General features: G+C 33.8%; 1 protein-coding gene and 1 long non-coding RNA gene across 9 annotated transcripts; one reads left to right on the forward strand and one right to left on the reverse strand.

The window, feature by feature from the left end:
- Positions 1-3,758: 3,758 nt before the first annotated feature.
- On the forward strand, positions 3,759-15,563 carry LOC140837341 (uncharacterized). Of its 8 annotated transcripts, none has more exons than XR_012119309.1 (5): positions 10,425-11,012; positions 11,122-11,305; positions 11,422-14,493; positions 14,961-15,027; positions 15,114-15,456. XR_012119309.1 is itself a non-coding variant. In XM_073203475.1 (4 exons), the coding sequence occupies exons 1-3, from the start codon at positions 10,425-10,427 to the stop codon at positions 14,481-14,483; spliced, it is 3,834 nt and encodes a 1,277-aa protein (XP_073059576.1). In that variant the 3' UTR covers positions 14,484-14,493; positions 14,961-15,035. The 8 variants fall into 8 exon arrangements, 2 of the variants coding, with proteins under 2 accessions (XP_073059576.1, XP_073059575.1); XR_012119308.1 differs by having other exon boundaries at positions 11,422-14,489; positions 15,114-15,455; XR_012119310.1 differs by lacking the exons at positions 10,425-11,012; positions 11,122-11,305; positions 11,422-14,493 and adding exons at positions 3,759-4,214; positions 4,659-5,050 and having other exon boundaries at positions 15,119-15,563.
- LOC140837342 (uncharacterized) lies at positions 4,831-15,084 on the reverse strand. Its single transcript, XR_012119314.1, has 2 exons — positions 14,945-15,084; positions 4,831-5,033 (listed from the first exon to the last, which is right to left on the reverse strand). It is a non-coding gene; the product is annotated as an uncharacterized lncRNA (long non-coding RNA).
- Positions 15,564-19,621: the final 4,058 nt, after the last annotated feature.

Consider the following 19,621-nt stretch of genomic DNA (forward strand, 5'->3'; position numbering starts at 1 on the left):
CTATTCCTTCAGAGGGAAAAGACGAGAGCTTCAAGGGAAAAGCTTTAAGGGTTCTTCGATATTTATTTTGGAATTTGCGAAAATCCGTCTGTCTGTTTTCAAATCCGACTTCAGTACTGTGTTTCTATCAACGCAGGCTTCATTTGGACGTAAGTTTTGTTACGTTTTGAGATGTTTTGAAAATATGATATTGCTAGAATTGAATGTGATTCAGATATGATGTTTCTGCTACTGTAGACATTATAGAATTGAAGTCAGATTAAAGAACAGATTGTTCCTGTAATTGTTATGATTTTTGAAAGATATTGACTGAGATTTTATATCAGAATTGTGTTAATATTCAGAGTATGAATTATGTGGGCACAGATTATGAGTTCAGTATTATATTTGTGATATTCAGATTGACGGGGTTATTCAGACTTGTATTATTATACCGTCGAAACATCAGTTGATTGATATTGATCAGATTCAGTATTGATTGAGATTGATCAGACTCTGTAATTATTCAGATTGTATTGTAATGTCGATGACATGAATTAGATTGTATCTTGTTCAGATATTGATCAGATTGTATACTGATTTGAGTATTGGTCAGAACAGATTATGTATTGAGTTATTCATTGATACAGAGTATTCGATATTGTCATTTCAGATTCGAGATGGATAGAGTTGGATACAGGTCATCGTCTTCGTCAGACCGGGACGACAAATGTATAATTCATGTGATATTCGGGAAGCATAACTCAAATAAGATTAATTTGAGTTTCCCAATAAAATCACATACTAGATTATTGTTTATATTGTTACCTGATTATGCTTTGATTATAGAATTGTATTCAAGCATGTAAGTGATATTCAGTTATGAATATGATTATGCTTTGTTTACAGATTGTTATTCATTGCATTTAGGATAGGAAAGTCTTGACAGTCATTGTCAGACTTCTAGACGTTCGGTGTATCTCAACTTAGGAGCAGGTATTACTCCTATTGCCAGCCGTTGATACAGCTCGGACCGAAGTCTAGGAATAAGACGTACGGTTACCACGATCGGTTGAGTAGGTAACAGGCAGTGACATCTTATTCATCACGGGATCCCTAGAGTTATAGTTGAGTCGAGTCTAGACATGATTTGACTAGAACTGCATGCTTATATGAATGGGATTCATAGATTATGGAACCCATTGTTATTGCCTTCAGTTATGATAGCATGTTTTATGATTTAGACTGTGTATGTGCATGTTTATCTGATTTGAGATGCATGTTTAGTTAGATTAGATTTCATAGATCATGAAATCTATTACTATTGTTTTAATTTCTTCATGACAGCATGTTTCATGAATTATTATGTGTATATGCATGTTTACCATGTTTTATACTGGGATTTATTCTCACCGGAGTTATCCGGCTGTTGTCTTGTTTTGTATGTGTGCATGACAACAGGTGGGGCTGGATCAGGGTCGAGATGACGATGAGAGAAGACGAGTTAGCGTGGTGATTCCGGACTTGTAGCAGACTTGGTTTATTACTTGAATTTAGTAATTGAACCTTAGACTTAGGTTGTACAGTATTGTACTTTTCTACTGAATTGTAGTTTTATACAGATATGTATATTATTTAGATGCCATTACCTTCCGCACTTGTATTTTAAAAAAAGAAAAATTTTTAGACCCTGTTTATCAGAACTGATAATTAAATCCCAACGATGATTAAGAAGATGATTAGCGTCCGGGTCCCCACAACAGGTGGTATCAGAGCGATAGATCCTTTAGATTGAGATAGTCAGAACTGATAGATCCTTTAGATTGAGATAGTCAGAACTGATAGATTCTTTAGACTGAGATATCAGAGAATGAGCGGGGTAGATTGAATTTTCTTCCTTGCATGTGATTGCTAGCATGAGACTTATATCAATGTTGAATTGCATGATGTGTGCTAGCATGATTTATTGCTTTCCCTATTACATGTTGTTTGTATCTGAGTTGATTGCAGCATGTAATTGTTAAGCCTGAATCAGAACCGAGTCTGGATCAGAGGTATATGATCAGAGGAGGGCTGAGACAGATTGTATAGAGTATGTACTAACTGGTTTGATTATCAGATATACCGCCTCGAAGAATTTCAGAAAAGGGCAGTACTTCGTCTGAACAGATAGATGCATCAGAAACTCAGATAGAAGTAAAGTTGGCAGAACTTCAGTTATTTCAGCCGCCGAGTTTGAGTGGTACAGAGACATCTGAAGATTGTCAGAACTGGTTGGATGACATAGAAATACTATTTGATTTAATTGCTTGTACAGAGGAACAAAAAGTTAAATTGGTATTTCTCCAGTTACGAGAGACTGCCAGAAGTTGGTGGGTTACCATGAAAGGAGTATTAACACAACGTGGTACTGTTATCACGTGGGAAGTCTTCAGAGCTGAATTCTACCAAAGGTTTTTCTCCGTTTCGTACCGGGAGGACAAAAGAGCAGAATTCGAGAATTTAAGACAAAGCCAACTGAATATTGACGACTATGCTGCTAAATTCTCTACGTTACTGCGTTTTGCTCCTCATGTAGCTGGGAATGATGAAGCTGTAGTGAATCAGTTCATCAGAGGATTGAATTCAGAGGTAGTTGCACTGATGAATTTGCAACGACCTTACCATTTTGCTGATATCTTGGGTAGAGCAAAGAGAGCTGAAGCAAGTCTGGTTAGACAGCTAGGGAGGTTGTGTGTGAAGCCATCCCAGACCCAGCAATCCCCTCTTCGATTTGTTCGAGGCAGTACGAGTGGAAAGCAAGATTTGCTGAAAGCTCGAAAGAAGTCATTCAAGAAGATGGGAAGTGGTTCCTCGAGTTCCAGTGGTTCTAGTCCGAGCTATACTGGAGTCTATTGCAGTACTTGCGGAGGGAGGCATTCCTCAGAGCGATGCCGAGGAGTACTTGGCAGATGCAATAATTGTGGACAGCCGGGACACTTTGCGAAAGTTTGTCCCCAGAAGCGTTCCTGAAGATTTTAAGGAACAGAGTTGAAAAGAGGGACCGACCCAGATTTCATAACAGGTACTATTCTTTATGATTATATCGCATATGTAGTGATACATACTAATGCATTCTTTACAAGTATCTGTGATGGAGCTGCATGGAGATATGCTGTATTTGTTGGATCTGTTTATACTGTAGTATAGATTCCTTGCTTGTTGGATAAATGTTGATATCAGAGATTTCTGTGACATGTTATATACTACAGTAGAATGAACCGGGATTGGGCTAGATTATGATGTACTTGTGTTATATGATTTCGATCTCATTATTGACGTGTAATGCTACACAAGTACAGAGATATTGTAGAGATTGTCCCAGAAATGGTAAGATTCAGACCAGATCTGGCTGATAAACGGAGATTTTCCGATAAGGATTTTAGATTCAGAATTCCTTTAATAACTGTATTGTATAGGACTCGATTAGTACAGAAAGGAGCAGATTGCATCCTTATGTATTCAGTAGACCCACTGAAATCGAGCCTAGCATTGGCAGATTCGCCAATGATATATGTGGTGACTGATATTTGCCTAGATAAGATTTCAGATGTGTTGATATCAGAAAGGTAGATTTCAGAATTGAATCGATACCAGGTAATGGTTATATATTAGAATTCAGTACAGAATGATATTGAAGAGTAATAGAAGGGTACAGATTGCTAACTCTTATGTTCGGAGATATTCTGATGATTTTATGCTTGTTATCTTTTACTATTTATTAAAGCTAAGCCTATTAGAGTAACTGTCTTGGTTTGGTCTGTTTTTTAAACTCCCTAAAATACCCTCACTCCACCTCTCCACCTTTTTTCTACCTCTTCACGTTTTTCCAGATTTCTAACCTTATCAGACTATCTTCTTCTCTCCCAAATCCCAAACGAAGAGGCGCCTAAAACTCCCCTCCCCTTTCTTCGTTATTCAGTTAAATCTGTATCTCAATTATAAAAATTCTACTAACATTTCAATTGTCGTGCAGATCGGATATATTCATCCCAATTTCTCGATCAACTCCCCTCCGCCTCCGGCTCTTCCCTTCGAAAAAACCTTCATTTTCTCCCAACCGCCGCTGCAACTCCCTACGGTATTTTCATTTTTTTAAATTATTCTGTGAAAAACTATCTAAGCCTCAACGGTGGGACGCCGGTAGTTGCTTGGATTGAGTATGATTCGAGGACGTATAATTTCTGATCTTCTCGGTGAGCATATATTTCCCCTTCTCACACTTCTATATTATGTTCGATTTGGTGTGATTTGTTTGTATTTTTTGTTTGTTTTTAATGCAGTATGCTTCAAATGGTTGTCCTTCTTCCAACCATTTGATTTCTTGCCTCTGAAACACGTGAATTCGATAGTTTGTTTTTAATGATTGATTATGTGTGTTAAACTATTTGTTTCTTTGATATGTCTGAAATATTTAAATCCGGTATGCAGTTTTTGTTTGGTTATTTTTATAGCTTTATTCCAATTACATCCGTTATGTTTCTTTACATTCTCGGCTCATTCTATATTAAATTACATATCTTTCATCATATTTCTGTATCCAGATTTACTGAATTATTCTCTTCCTTTGCGGTAGTATTGAGTGAGAAATCTCCATTTTTATCTATTAAAAACCTCAGCTTCCTCTTTTTTCTTCTCAGTTGGATCTTTCTCCAATTCTTGAAGGTTTGCTAGCAAGTTCCAATTATCTATTGGGTTGGAGCTTCAAAATAAACGGGGAAGCAAAAAATTTGGATTAGGCTTCTCTCCATTCGCTTCCAGCAACCAAAAAGAAACCAATAGGCCGAATTGTAGCATTCGCCACGGTCGCAGCTGCCATTCTTTTACTGTCTTCAATCTTTAAGGGTAATTTCTTACTGGTAAATAATTTTTTTCTTTCATCCTTCGCAAATCATATTTACTCTTTCTCCTCCTGTGCTTGACTGCAATCATTTGTTTCATTTTTCGTGTTTTTTGACTTTTTTAATTTCATCGTCCATGGAGGATTAAAGCCGAAGAAACAACAGTTCACTGGCCTCTTTCTCACCACATGGTAATTTCTTCTTCAAAATTGTGCATTTTGTTTACTTCACACAAATAAATATCATCTCTCGCTTGATAGAATATGTTTGGATATTTGATTGCTACTGAAACACCAATTGATAAATAGACACGGTTTTTGTGCAGCTGTTTGTCTTTGTCCTACTTCTTAAACACATCACTCCAATTTAATCATTTTAATATCTATTAGTGGACCAATGTCAAATAGATCAGCATGCCATCAAGGAAAATTGTCAATCTCTTGGGAATAAAGATGGTGTGATGGGATCTATGCATTAGTGTTCAAATGTTTACGAAAGAAACAAATTGTTCTGCTGTTCAAACTACTGCGTCTGTATGTATAAAAGTATTTAGTGGAATACTGTAGTTTTTGTTATTTTAAGCAATTCAGTGGATTGTATGTCGAGAGTTTGGGTTTGGGTCATTATCATTCAAGGGAATATGAACATCCTGTTGGGCCATTCAATGAAAGAATAACTACTGCACACTCAATCAAATACTGTAGATGTATTCATATTAATCATATACAGCATCTGGACATACTGGCACCGGACTTCTTTTAATTAATTTTCTCTGTTTTACATGCCATCTATTAATTAATTTTTTCTGTAACCTCAAAGAGTGAAAGTCGCGAGCCCGCTAATAGAGGAAGGTAAATGCCTGCTTTTACGTTTTTCCCATTTTCATTATTATTATAAAATATGATTATTAATAATTTAATGTTGGCATTGAGAAAATAATTTTATTTTCAAGATTTTGTTTTGTTCCATTTTTTCAGTAATTTAAAACCAATTAAAAAAAATTGGACAGTGTATTTTTATAGATATTATATCGCTGCAAAAAAATTGAAATATTATATCAATACTAAATAAAATATGTTATGAAATTCCTTACTTTTACAATGGAACAACATACAAAACATACTATAAAACTTGATAAATTAAATTATTATTCCAATGTGATTGGAATAATAATCTACTGAAAAAAATTTTAGGTTACAAACTATGCAAGCAACATTACAAGTAATCTACTCGCATAACTAAATCCCCTATTTATGTTCAAATTCACATTCTCTTATGCTTCATTTTAATCTTCTACTATTTATTAAAGTTGAGTAGGCTAGCGTAACTACATTGCTCTGTTTTTTAAAACAACTAAAATACCTTCACCCCCACTACATCACTCCACGTTCTTGAACACGTCACTTAGATTTTCTCATGTTCAACTTCCCACCCAGAGTGACGCTCTTCTCTTCTCTGAAAATTTACGCTTCTCAGAATTTGACCGATCTTGAACCTCCTTCAAACCCATCAAATTTTAAAAGGTTTGATTTTTATCTCTATATCTATTCTGTGTTATTTTTACACATTATGATCTTTTTCCAATTTTTTTACTTATCAATTGAATTATAGAATCTTGAAAAAGTATGCACGTTCTGAATGTTAGTTTGAATTTCCCCCTCTTATGAATGTTAGTTTTGGTTTTCCCCTTATGAATGTTCTCCAACTTTTTATTCTAGATCACGGTTTTATATTTTTGAATCACCGTGGAACATGAACTTTAGATTCATACGTCTTCTGATTTTATATTTTTGTGCTGGAATTGGGATTATATAATGATTGGTTGAAGCATCTTAATCTGGCTCTTCATCGTTTTGTGATTTCAAATAAAACAAACTATTTGCAAAATTAATCGTTGCCCTTAAATAATCTGGTGGTGTATTTTAATGAATTTATTGTAGAAATAAGAGTAAGTGAAAGAGTGATCAACACTGAAACTCAACAATTTGATTGATATATTCATATCAGGTTTGCATATTACTGAAAAATCTCATTATTAAATTCTCCTTCATGTACTGTTGATTTTAATTTTATATTTTTTTGTTAATCCATATTAAATTACATGATAACACATTAATTCTTTTCAAATTTCATATTAAATGTTTATTCCATTCATTGGTGAAGCGAAAAGTTATCAACTTCAGATTTTATTACTATCTCTTTCGTTATAAAATAGTATCATAAAATCAGCATTATGTAATTTGATCCCTATGTAATAATTATCATAATGTCATATGAATCTTTTTTCAAGGACATGTAAAAACATAAAATTATATCTTCGTCTCTCTTTTACTATTGGGCAAGACTAATCTTTTACTATTTTTTATCCCTTTCATATGTATTTCACATTTTTTTCCAAAAAAAAATTTGACATTAGTCTTCTGCTTCTCAAACTGTTTGTTTACTAATGCTTCTTCACAACTTGCAATAAATTTATCATATTTTGAGTCATGATTTTCGAAATTCTTTAAATATTTTAGCCATTGGGTTTTTAATTTAGTATTTTAGGTCATGCTTTAGCTCGAATTTGATGGAATGAGAATACATTTCTCTTGCAGATATCTGCACATTGAAAAATGGAAGCCACGAGTTCGGGAGAACATACACCAAACAACAATGACGTCACAAATCAACAACAAAGGTCTACGCAGGACATGACAAATTCTACCTCCAGCTCTTACATCATCGAAAGACGACAAATGCTAACGGATAACGAACGTGAAAGGATACATTCTATGACCCAACATCGCCGACAATCTTACCTTGCTCGACGTCGATCAAATTACCAAATTAGAAGAATGGAATTTACTTCATCCATTTCTACTTCAAACCAGCATGGTATGAATAATACGTACTTCAAAAAATATTTACATGGTCTGTAAGTGATACTTTTCATGTGTGCTAGATGCAAAAAAAAAATTACAAAATGAATATATTGTTCAACAGATCAACAAATAAATTGGAGATTGACTCGACGTACCAGACAACGATCAACAAATGAAGATGCAAGGAACATGGAATTGGCTCGCCGTCGTACAAATTATCGAAGGAGACAAGATAATGAAAGATCATCAATTCCAGATGAGTCTAATCTTGGTAGTAATGATTCTGTTGCACCAAATACAATGATTCAAGAATCAACTCATAACATCGGTGAAAATCGTAAGTATCTTTTAAAATATTTGGAATTAAATCCACAATGTAATGTTAAACAATATTTTCTTGGCAAAACAATCATTTATTTACTTTGAAGTATTGTACAAAATATTCCAAATAGTTCTCATTCTCAAATACTACTGCGAAGTTTAAAAAAACTCCACATCTATTGTTCATGACAGTTGTTGATGTGACTACAGTGCGACAAACATGTCGCTCAGAGCCAATATCTTTTCATACTTTAACATCAAATTACGAGCGTGGAAGTTCTAGCACACGTCTACCAAGGCCAAATTCAGTTCAACAAGGTATTCTACTATATCCAAATAAATAATCGATTGAGTATATATGTTTTACACCTTTATCCATTAGAAAATGGTTCAAATAAAAATAAATAATTTAATCAAAATATGTTGACCTAATTTGTTTTAAATTGCTAAATAATTGTTTCACCAAATTTTTATATTTTTTACATAAATATGTTTTTTTTTATAAAAAACATTTTATTGCTTCTGCCACCAATTTCCTCTCTCCCTTTATACATGTAATATTTAATGACTTCAATGAGAGTCCATCAACTAGGTGATTGATTTATATTTTTTGTTTAAAATGTCAACATTTTTTGCGTAACTATTTAATCATTTGAATGTGTGGTAGATGAAAAAAAAACTGTTACAAAATGAATATATTGTTCAACAGATCAACAAATTAATTGGAGATTGACTCGACGTACCAGACAACAATCAATAAATGAGGATGCAAGGAACATGGAATTGGCTCGCCATCGTACAAATTATCGAAGGAGACAAGATAATGAAAGATCATCAATTCCAGATGAGTCTAATCTTGGTAGTAATGATTCTGTTGCACCAAATACAATGATTCAAGAATCAACTCATAACATCGGTGAAAATCGTAAGTATCTTTTAAAATATTTGGAATTAAATCCACAATGTAATGTTAAACAATATTTTCTTGGCAAAACAATCATTTATTTACTTTGAAGTATTGTACAAAATATTCCAAATAGTTCTCATTCTCAAATACTACTGCGAAGTTTAAAAAAACTCCACATCTATTGTTCATGACAGTTGTTGATGTGACTACAGTGCGACAAACATGTCGCTCAGAGCCAATATCTTTTCGTACTTTGACATCAAATTACGAGCGTGAAAGTTCTAGCACACGTCTACCAAGGCCAAATTCAGTTCATCAAGGTATTCTACTATATCCAAATAAATAATCGATTGAATATATATGTTTTACACCTTTATCCATTAGAAAATGGTTCAAATAACAATAAATAATTTAAACAAAATATGTTGACCTAATTTGTTTTAAATTGCTAAATAATTGTTTCACCCAATTTTTATATTTGTGACATAAATATGTTTTTTTTAATAAAAAACATTTTATTGCTTCTGCCAGCAATTTCCTCTCTCACGTTATACATGTAATATTTAATGACTTCAATAAGAGTCCATCAACTAGGTGATTGATTTATATTTTTTGTTTTAAATGCCAACATTTTTTGCATAAATATTTAATCATTTGAATGTTTCAGAATTTGATTTAAAAATTAAATTGGAAGCATCCTACATTAAATATACGATTAAACATGTAAAATTAAATTTAAACACATTGTATATTTTTAAATGTCCTATTTCATAGTTGTGTACAAAAAAAAATAATTTATTTAAATTGATTACTCATATTTTTCAAAAACTCATATAACTAATAAAAATATTATTTCAAAATATGGTATATTTTTTTAACATAGAATATGAAATATTTGACTTTTTTATTAGAGCTTATATGCATTTCATAATTTCAATTAACATACAGGAGAAAAAAAAATACATTTTGAAATTTTTTCAATATATAGTATACATCATAATTTATTTGAAAAATAGGTTACTTTTAAAAACCAGAGTTTACAAATAATTTATAATAATAAATTTCCACTACATAATTTGTTGGTTCACTCTTCCAGCAACAACTCTTTTTAAAATTATTAGTTTGAAGATTAATTTGAAAATTTTTGCTGGAAACATTTTCAATGAAAACAATGTCATTACTAACATACAACGCTATCCACGTCCACGTCGATATCATAACCTAGCAAGAAATTTCGGTGAAAATGAGATAAATTACCGGTGGCAATTGTCTGACCCAAGAATTTGTATACATTGCCAAGCTGTACTGTTTCATGGTGAAACATCACAATTCTGCTGTAGAAATGGAAACACAAATTTGGATCATATCCCTTCTCCAATTGAATTGCAAGAGTTGTACGCTGCGGATAACGAGGAAGGCAGACATTTTCGGCGGTTCATAAGGGCATACAATCATGTTTTCTCTTTCACATCAATGGGAGTCAATATAGATGAGTCCTTAACAACTGGTACACATGGAATTTACACATTTCGTGCCCAGGGATCAATATATCACTCGATTGGAAGTCTTCTACCAAATGAGAATTGTAGGCCACGGTACATGCAGATGTGGATTGTAGACACAGATCATGATATAGACAATAGACTTCATGAAAATCCAGAACTAAGGCGAGAATTGCTGCTTAAGATACAAAACATTCTTGATCAACACAATCCTTCTGTGCACGTGTTTCGACAAATTGGCAAATGTGAAGACATACCTAACTGTAGGCTCATCATCAGGCAACAAAAACCTAATGAACATCAATATAGTTTACCAACAACATCTCAAGTTGCAGCCGTCATTGTTGACAACGAGTGTCAAGAAACTTTGAACAGTCGAGATATTACTATACAAGGAATCGGTGGAAATCTTATCAGCATTCAAGATGTAGTTGGCTATTATGATCCTTTACAATATCCACTCCTTTTGCCATATGGTACATATGGTTGGGACTTAAATAGCCGGAATATCAATGGTACCCGATTAACATGCTTAAATTACTATGCGTATATGCTACAGGTTAGTGAATAAACATTGTACTTTATGCACTATCTTTTTATTTAAAAAAAAAAAACCAAACTTATATTTACAACAATTCTCATTTAATGTAAATTATCTTCATAATCAGATACGAGTAAATTCACCATCTTTGATTCTTAGAGGAGGTCGTCTACTTCAACAGTATGTGGTTGACAATTACGTAAAGATTGAAACACAAAGACTACGATGGATACGTTCAAATCAACGTGATATACGTTCAGAACTTTACCAGAGATTGCAAGATTGCTTACATGGAGGTGAAAATAATGCAGGTACGATAACTTACTGATTTTAATAATATACGATAACTTTATGAATTTAAATATTATTTTTCACACTATATGTTACAACTAACATCTTATACATATCTACCATATACATTACACAGGAAATGTTGGTACCAGAATCGTTTTGCCATCGTCTTTCGGTGGTAGCCCACGTGATATGTACCAACAATATCAAGATGCCATGACCTTGGTACAAACATATGGAAAACCAGATATAATGCTTACAATGACATGCAATCCGAATTGGGATGAGATAAAAAATCAACTACTTCCTGGGCAATCACCTCAAGACCGTCCAGATTTGATTACAAGGATATTCCGGTCAAAATTTGAGGAATTTAAGAAAGACATTGTGGATAGAGGGGTTTTAGGCAAGGTGCGCTCTTATTCGTACGTCATTGAGTATCAGAAAAGAGGGCTTCCTCATGTTCATATGTTGGTCATATTTGAAAATAATGACAAGTTGTGTACTCCCGACCACTTTGACTCAATTGTGCGTGCTGAAATACCTTTACAAACAGAAGAACCCAACTTACACAAAGCAGTTGTCCACCATATGATACATGGGCCATGTGGATCGATGAATCCTAATTGTCCGTGCATGGTAAATGGTAAATGCAAGAAGAACTTTCCAAAGCCATTTGTGGAATACACATCTCGAGGAAATGATTCATACCCTTTGTATCGAAGACGTGAAGGTGGCCAAGTATCAATTCCCAACAATGACGATGTTTTCATTGATAATGGTTGGGTTGTCCCGTACAATCCATGGCTTTTATTAAAATATGATTGTCATATTAATGTTGAAGTATGTGGAGGGATTAAGTGTGTCAAGTACATATACAAGTACATCCATAAAGGTCCTGATCGGGTCGCACTAGAGTTACGAAATGGACAAAATTGTGATGAAATCCAACAGTACGTGGATGGCAGGTGGATTTGTGCGCCTGAAGCATTGTGGCGAATTTTCTCATTTGAGTTCAGTAGGATGTATCCTTCAGTCATTAGGTTACAACTACATACACCAAACCAACATTTGATTTATTTTGATCCCCAACAACACGTAAGTGATCTACTTGCAGATGATGACAACGCGAAGACTATGCTTACAGAATTTTTCAAAATAAATAGTTCTCCTGAATTGAAAGGAAAATATTTATATCGAGAATTTCCACAATATTACACATGGATAAAATCTGGAAAAAAATGGATTCGTCGAAGAAGCAACAATAAAGTGGTTGGAAGATTATATGTTGTGTCGCCATCTGAAGGTGAGAGGTTTTATCTTCGTATCCTTTTAAATCATGTCAGGGGCCCGACATCTTTTGAAGATCTGATGACTGTGAATGAGATAAAATATTCAACATTTAAGGAGTCTGCTCAAATGAGAGGACTTCTCAAACAGGATGATTATGTAATACAATGTCTGCAAGAAGCACGCTCTGTTAGAATGCCATCTTCATTGAGAAGGTTATTTGTATCCATACTGGTGTTCTGTCAAGCAACAATAGTTCGAGAACTTTGGGATGAGTTCCATCCTAGCATGTGCGAAGATTATGGCAGAGAAATTTCATCAAGTAACTTAATCATCAATAAGTTATTGCTTGAGATACGAAGGTTGTTACATCAGTACAAAATGAAACTTGGTGATTTTGATTTGCCATCAATAAGTGCCGAGTTTTTAGAAGACGAACCACTACCAAGATTAATTGAGGATGAGCTTTCTTATCATATTTCTGATGATGATTTGAGATCTATTGAACGTTTGAATGCTCAACAGAGGATTGCTTTTGACACCATCATCGAAAGTATTATGCATAATCAATCAAAACTTTTCTTCATTGATGGTCCTGGAGGCACTGGTAAGACTTTTTTATACCGCTCAATGTTGGCACATTTAAGAAAAATTGGTAAAATAGTAATTGCGGTAGCAACATCTGGAATAGCTGCGACATTGTTGCCAGGTGGAAGAACTGCACATTCACGTTTTCAAATTCCACTTAGACCAACAGCATCAACACTTTGCAAAATAAAAAAACAGACAGAACTTGCAGATCTAATAAGACGTGCATCAGCTATAGTATGGGACGAGGCTCCAATGGCAAATCGCTATGCTTTTGAATCTGTCAGTAAGAGTTTCCAAGATATTATGGAAAATCAAATGGCATTTGGAGGGAAGACAATGATTTTTGGTGGTGATTTTCGACAAGTGTTACCGGTTGTTAAACGAGGATCAAAGGCAGAACAAATTGCTGCAAGTATTTCAAGGTCAACGTTCTGGAGTAGCGTAAAGATAATACACCTTCAACAGAATATGAGATCTGCTCAAGATATTGAGTTCTCACAATTTCTCTTGTGCGTAGGTGATGGAGTGCAAAATACTATAAATCGTGATTTCATAAATTTACCAGATTCAATGATCATACCATGGGAAGGTGAACAATCAATTCAGATGTTGATTGATTCTGTTTTTCCTAATATGATAACTCATGTTAACGATGAAAACTATATGGTCGATAGAGCAATCATCACACCAAAAAATGTTGATGTGGACAATATTAATCAGATGCTCATTCTCAAGTTTCCTGGAGATGAAAAAGAGTATACCTCTTGGGATAGTGTAGAAGACGACAATCACAACCTTTTTCAAGAAGAATTTTTGAATTCCCTTAGTCCAAGTGGTTTGCCACCGCATAAAATCAAATTGAAAGTAGGAAGTCCTGTCATGCTCTTGAGAAATGTTGCGCCTGAACTTGTTCTATGCAATGGAACAAGATTAATATGTCGCAGTCTTTGTAAAAATTTTATAGATGCTGAGATCATAACAGGTCCTCACAAGGGTACCAGATTTTTTCTACATAGAATGCCCTTGAAAAGTGAAGATAATTCTGGACTACCATTTGAGTTGACACGTCGACAGTTTCCCATAAGGCTTAGTTTTGCTTTGACAATAAACAAAGCACAAGGTCAAACAATCCCAAATATTGGCATATTTTTGCGCAACCATGTGTTCAGCCACGGTCAGCTATATGTGGCACTTTCGAGAGGAGTCTCACAAAATTCTACAAAAGTTTTGGTAAAAGACGGGAATTTAGAGCGTCGACATGGTGTATTCACAAGAAACGTGGTTTTCAAAGAGGTGTTGCTACCTAATAGAGAATGATGAAGTGTAAGTAAGTCAATTCTCTTTATTGTAAATATTTTAAAAATACATTATGTACAAATATCTTTCACATATCGTTAAATACATGATATATGTTTCAATGTTAGAATTTGGGAGATGGTAATAAATTCAATTTATCTCTATCCATGTTTACTATCCATGCTTTTATCTCTATCCATGTTTATCTATTTCTCATCCTCTATCTTATCATGTCTCCCAAATAAATTTTTTTACAATTTCTATATTTATTGAATCCATTTTAAAAAGTACTTGGTTCGTGTCTAAAGTAAGTATATTGTATTCCGATTTCTGAATACATACAGCTGTATTTTTTATTTTTACAATAACCATGTATCTTTTTTTGTCTCTCAATAGCGAATCGGACATCTTACATTGGTTATTTGTCTACATTGGAAGTTGTATGAATCATTTGAATTGATTGCTCGCAATTATCGACTTACTTTATTTTTCTTCTAGAAATGATAACAGTTGCCCATCTGTTGATTTAATGTTTCAAACTGGTGAAAACGCGTCCAACCATAGGGTAAGTGTGTACTTATCTTTCGTTGACTTTTATATATTGCACTTTATGTCCACTGAGAAATATATGTTTTGCAACATGGGCGGCAGTGAAGAAGGACCAGATTCTTGCCAAACAAGACTTGCCATGGGAATGAAGTTGACATTATACACTTCTCGGTAGGCAATGCAATACCTGGAAGACTCTATGACAGCAATCCATTGGACAAAATAGAAAGATATGGGGGTGATAGGTGATGTGGATGTATGAAATATTATCATGGTGATATTTACTTTGTGAGTTGAATAAAGTAACATTCTTTACATTTGTAGCCCACCTGAAGGACATATTATCCTTCTACAGTTAAAATTGTGGTTTCTTAATTCCAATTTTTTCACAAATTTTTTAGGCTATTCTAAACTGTAACTCTATTGGTGGAATGATTAACAATTAGCTTGGAAACCATATTTTGTTGGTTTGGGAGCAAAGACAATGTTTGTGCACAAATGGAGATCATTTTCCTTAGGTCATCACTACAGCTCAACAAATTGATTTATTTATTCACATCAGGTTTGCATATTGTCAAGCAATCTCATTATTACATTCTCCTTTATGTACTAATTCTTTCATTTTTTTTCTTTCTTTATCAATCCATATTAACTTACACAGTAACACATAAATATTCTTTTGGATTTTTACATGGAATTTTTTGTCCATTCATTGGTGAAGCTGAAAGAGATCAACTTCAGATTTTATTATGAGTTCTTTCGTTATAAATCCTCATTATTTATTCTGATCCCTATGGAATAGTGACCATAATTTTATCTCTATCCATGTTTAACAATTTTTCATCCTCTATCTTATCGTGTCTACCAGATAACCATTTTTGGCATGTATATTAGAATTTCTATATCTATTGAATCAATTTTAAAAAGTACTTGGTCAGTGTCTAATGGGTAAATATATTATTTAATATTTTTAAAAATAGCAATTTTTTATAGCTCGCTTTAATAGATTGCTCTATTTCTTTTGTACATTTAGGTTGTATACTTTGGGTATGATTCGATAAAATTAATATTTTTTTTATTAATACGCTATAACATAGATTGTTTAACTTATACATACATTGTATAAGGATGAATACAATTTTAATTGTTTTCGTTCAATTCATTGGCTGAATTTAAGAGACAAATTTGATGTTTTCATATTCAATAAATTTTAGTTCAACTATATTGAGATATTTTTTGGAAAATCATTTGACAAATTGTTTACTTCTTTTACGTTGAAATTTATCGTTATTTCACATGAGATGATATTGCGACTTCTAAATAAATTTTATTTTTTTATATCAAAACATATATCATGTAAAGTAACAGATTGAGTTTGGCAGATTTATTTAAACGTTGGAATCCATTGCCTTCCAAAATGTTTCGGTGTCATGATGTTTTAATTTCATGAATATTTAATATATTAGCTCAATATATTCATGACACACGCAACGCGTGTGCCTCGGTGGCTAGTATCTATGATATTTGATATGTTAGCAACATCTGATTGATTAAATGGAATAGTTGAAGATTTTATTGAATATTCAGAGAACAGTGATTATTGTATACAGACATTAATCAGGTATGAATCATAATTGAAACAGATTTTATTCAGAATATGTGACATCTGCAGTTTGTATACTGAGTTATGTGCACAGTTGAGACAGAAATCAGCGACTGTAAACGACACAGATGAGGTATGACAGTTGATCTGGGCGCTGTGAAGATTGATCAGTAGTCAGAATTATCAGTATTGCCAGAACTTGCTGTTTTATGAGTTTTCTTAAACTCACTAGATTGTATAGGTTGTTTTTTTTTTTATTTCGAATCTGATTTGATATTACTGCTGTTTGGGTCAGTGTTTGATACAGATTCGTGTAAACAGTTCAGAAATGTGATCAGACTATTCAGACTTGTATTTTGACAAGATAATCAGAACAGAGTAACGCCTACAGTAACAGATATGTGATTTGGTGGTTGTATCAGATTAATTCTATTGTGGTATCAGAATGTTTCAGAATTTTGTAACAGAATTGATATCTATAGTCAGAGCCGAATACCAGGTAGGTATTTCTCCCTTAATTTATGTTATTAACTGATTGGTTGGTACCGAATAGTTTGAATCAGCTATCACAAGTAGTGTCAGACATGCACAGTGATTGATTCAGTTTTCGTGCGGATAACAGACAGTGTTGCTATAGACAGATTAAATCAGTTATAACAGAATAGGTACGGAAATGTTGGCAGAAATTGTACTGATATGTCTGAATTACTAACAGAATAGGCAGAAAGATAGGAATCAGAAGATTTATTACAGAATTGTATATTTCTGAATAGGAATGGGAGTGCATTTCTATGGCTCTCGTAATGACATTACTGCCATTTTCTACAGATTGTGATATGATATGATTAAGATTGACAGATTGTTCAATCTATATCTATCAGTTTGTACCAGATTACGTACAAACAGAACTAGATGACATAGATCGATGTCAAAGAAAGGTTCAGATGGAACATAAAATTTAAGTAGATTATATCAGATTGTGATTTTGCTTGAAATTGTATTCGTGATAGAGTATATCATGAATTCTCTCTTAGATTGTTTCACAGATTGACAGGCAGTCAGAATGTGTTATCCAGAGATTGGAAGATTTTTGTACAGCTTTAGTGCTGGATGTTAGCACTAATTGATATAATTCAGTATTACTGTGTGACAATAGCTATCAGCTTATCAGAAGAGTAATGAGATAGTATAGACAAGACAGTATACGATGAGTACTACAGATTTCTTTTGAAGACAGTTCGAAGGAAAATGCAGATAGTTCAGAATAGACAGATTTAAGAAACCAACGTCGGATGATGACGATTGGTAGTTGAAGCTAAAGATTGTTTATGTCTTTGTTTGAGGTAAACAGATTTGTTAACAGCTGATGATACTGATAGGTGATAAGCTATAGATTGGTTTATACGGATGTTGTATAGCCAGTATGATGAGATTGATTTTGTCAGAACTAGTTTGAGGGGTATTATGACATTATACTTCGTGAATTCTTATTCCAGACTGGAATCAGATATTTGAGTTTTGGTTTAAACTCTGTACACATTTATTCTAATATATCTGAATTGATTGTTTGTGAGTTCGAGGACGAACTCAGATCTAAGAGGGGAGAAATGTAATGCCCGAGATTTAATCATTTTAATCAGACGTTGATTAATTGACGTAATGGAAGTCATAGGAACTCAAATGACGAAGCCGGGCGTTGGTTTATGTTAAGCCAAGATGTTGAACCGAACATCTCAAGATGTTAGGCCGAACATCTCGCGCCCGAGCGGCAGAAAAGCACCGCCCGAGCGCGCATGTATAATTTGTGAGGGCCGAGAGTTCTTCGCCCTAGCGAGCAACTTTTGACCGCCCGAGCGACAGGAGATATTCAGCCGAGGATCTCGACCGAAACTGACTCGCCCTAGCGGTAGGTTTTGACCGCCCTAGCGAGAAACGTGCGGAACATGCACAATGCCACTTGCCCTTGGGTTATGAAACGTGTATGTATATATGTAAATATATATATATCAGCCTATTCCTTCAGAGGGAAAAGACGAGAGCTTCAAGGGAAAAGCTTTAAGGGTTCTTCGATATTTATTTTGGAATTTGCGAAAATCCGTCTGTCTGTTTTCAAATCCGACTTCAGTACTGTGTTTCTATCAATGCAGGCTTCATTTGGACGTAAGTTTTGTTACGTTTTGAGATGTTTTGAAAATATGATGTTGCTAGAATTGAATGTGATTCAGATATGATGTTTCTGCTACCGTAGACATTATAGAATTGAAGTCAGATTAAAGAACAGATTGTTCCTGTAATTGTTATGATTTTTGAAAGATATTGACTGAGATTTTATATCAGAATTGTGTTAATATTCAGAGTATGAATTATGTGGGCACAGATTATGAGTTCAGTATTATATTTGTGATGTTCAGATTGACGGGGTTATTCAGACTTGTATTATTATACCGTCGAAACATCAGTTGATTGATATTGATCAGATTCAGTATTGATTGAGATTGATCAGACTCTGTAATTATTCAGATTGTATTGTAATGTCGATGACATGAATTAGATTGTATCTTGTTCAGATATTGATCAGATTGTATACTGATTTGAGTATTGGTCAGAACAGATTATGTATTGAGTTATTCATTGATACAGAGTATTCGATATTGTCATTTCAGATTCGAGATGGACAGAGTTGGATACAGGTCATCGTCTTCGTCAGACCGGGACGACAAAGGTATAATTCATGTGATATTCGGGAAGCATAACTCAAATAAGATTAATTTGAGTTTCCCAATAAAATCACATACTAGATTATTGTTTATATTGTTACCTGATTATGCTTTGATTATAGAATTGTATTCAAGCATGTAAGTGATATTCAGTTATGAATATGATTATGCTTTGTTTACAGATTGTTATTCATTGCATTTAGGATAGGAAAGTCTTGACAGTCATTGTCAGACTTCTAGACGTTCGGTGTATCTCAACTTAGGAGCAGGTATTACTCCTATTGCCAGCC

The sequence above is a fragment of the Primulina eburnea genome, chromosome 7 (genome assembly GCF_022965805.1).
Source record: "Primulina eburnea isolate SZY01 chromosome 7, ASM2296580v1, whole genome shotgun sequence".
NCBI classification, from domain to species: Eukaryota; Viridiplantae; Streptophyta; class Magnoliopsida; order Lamiales; family Gesneriaceae; genus Primulina; species Primulina eburnea.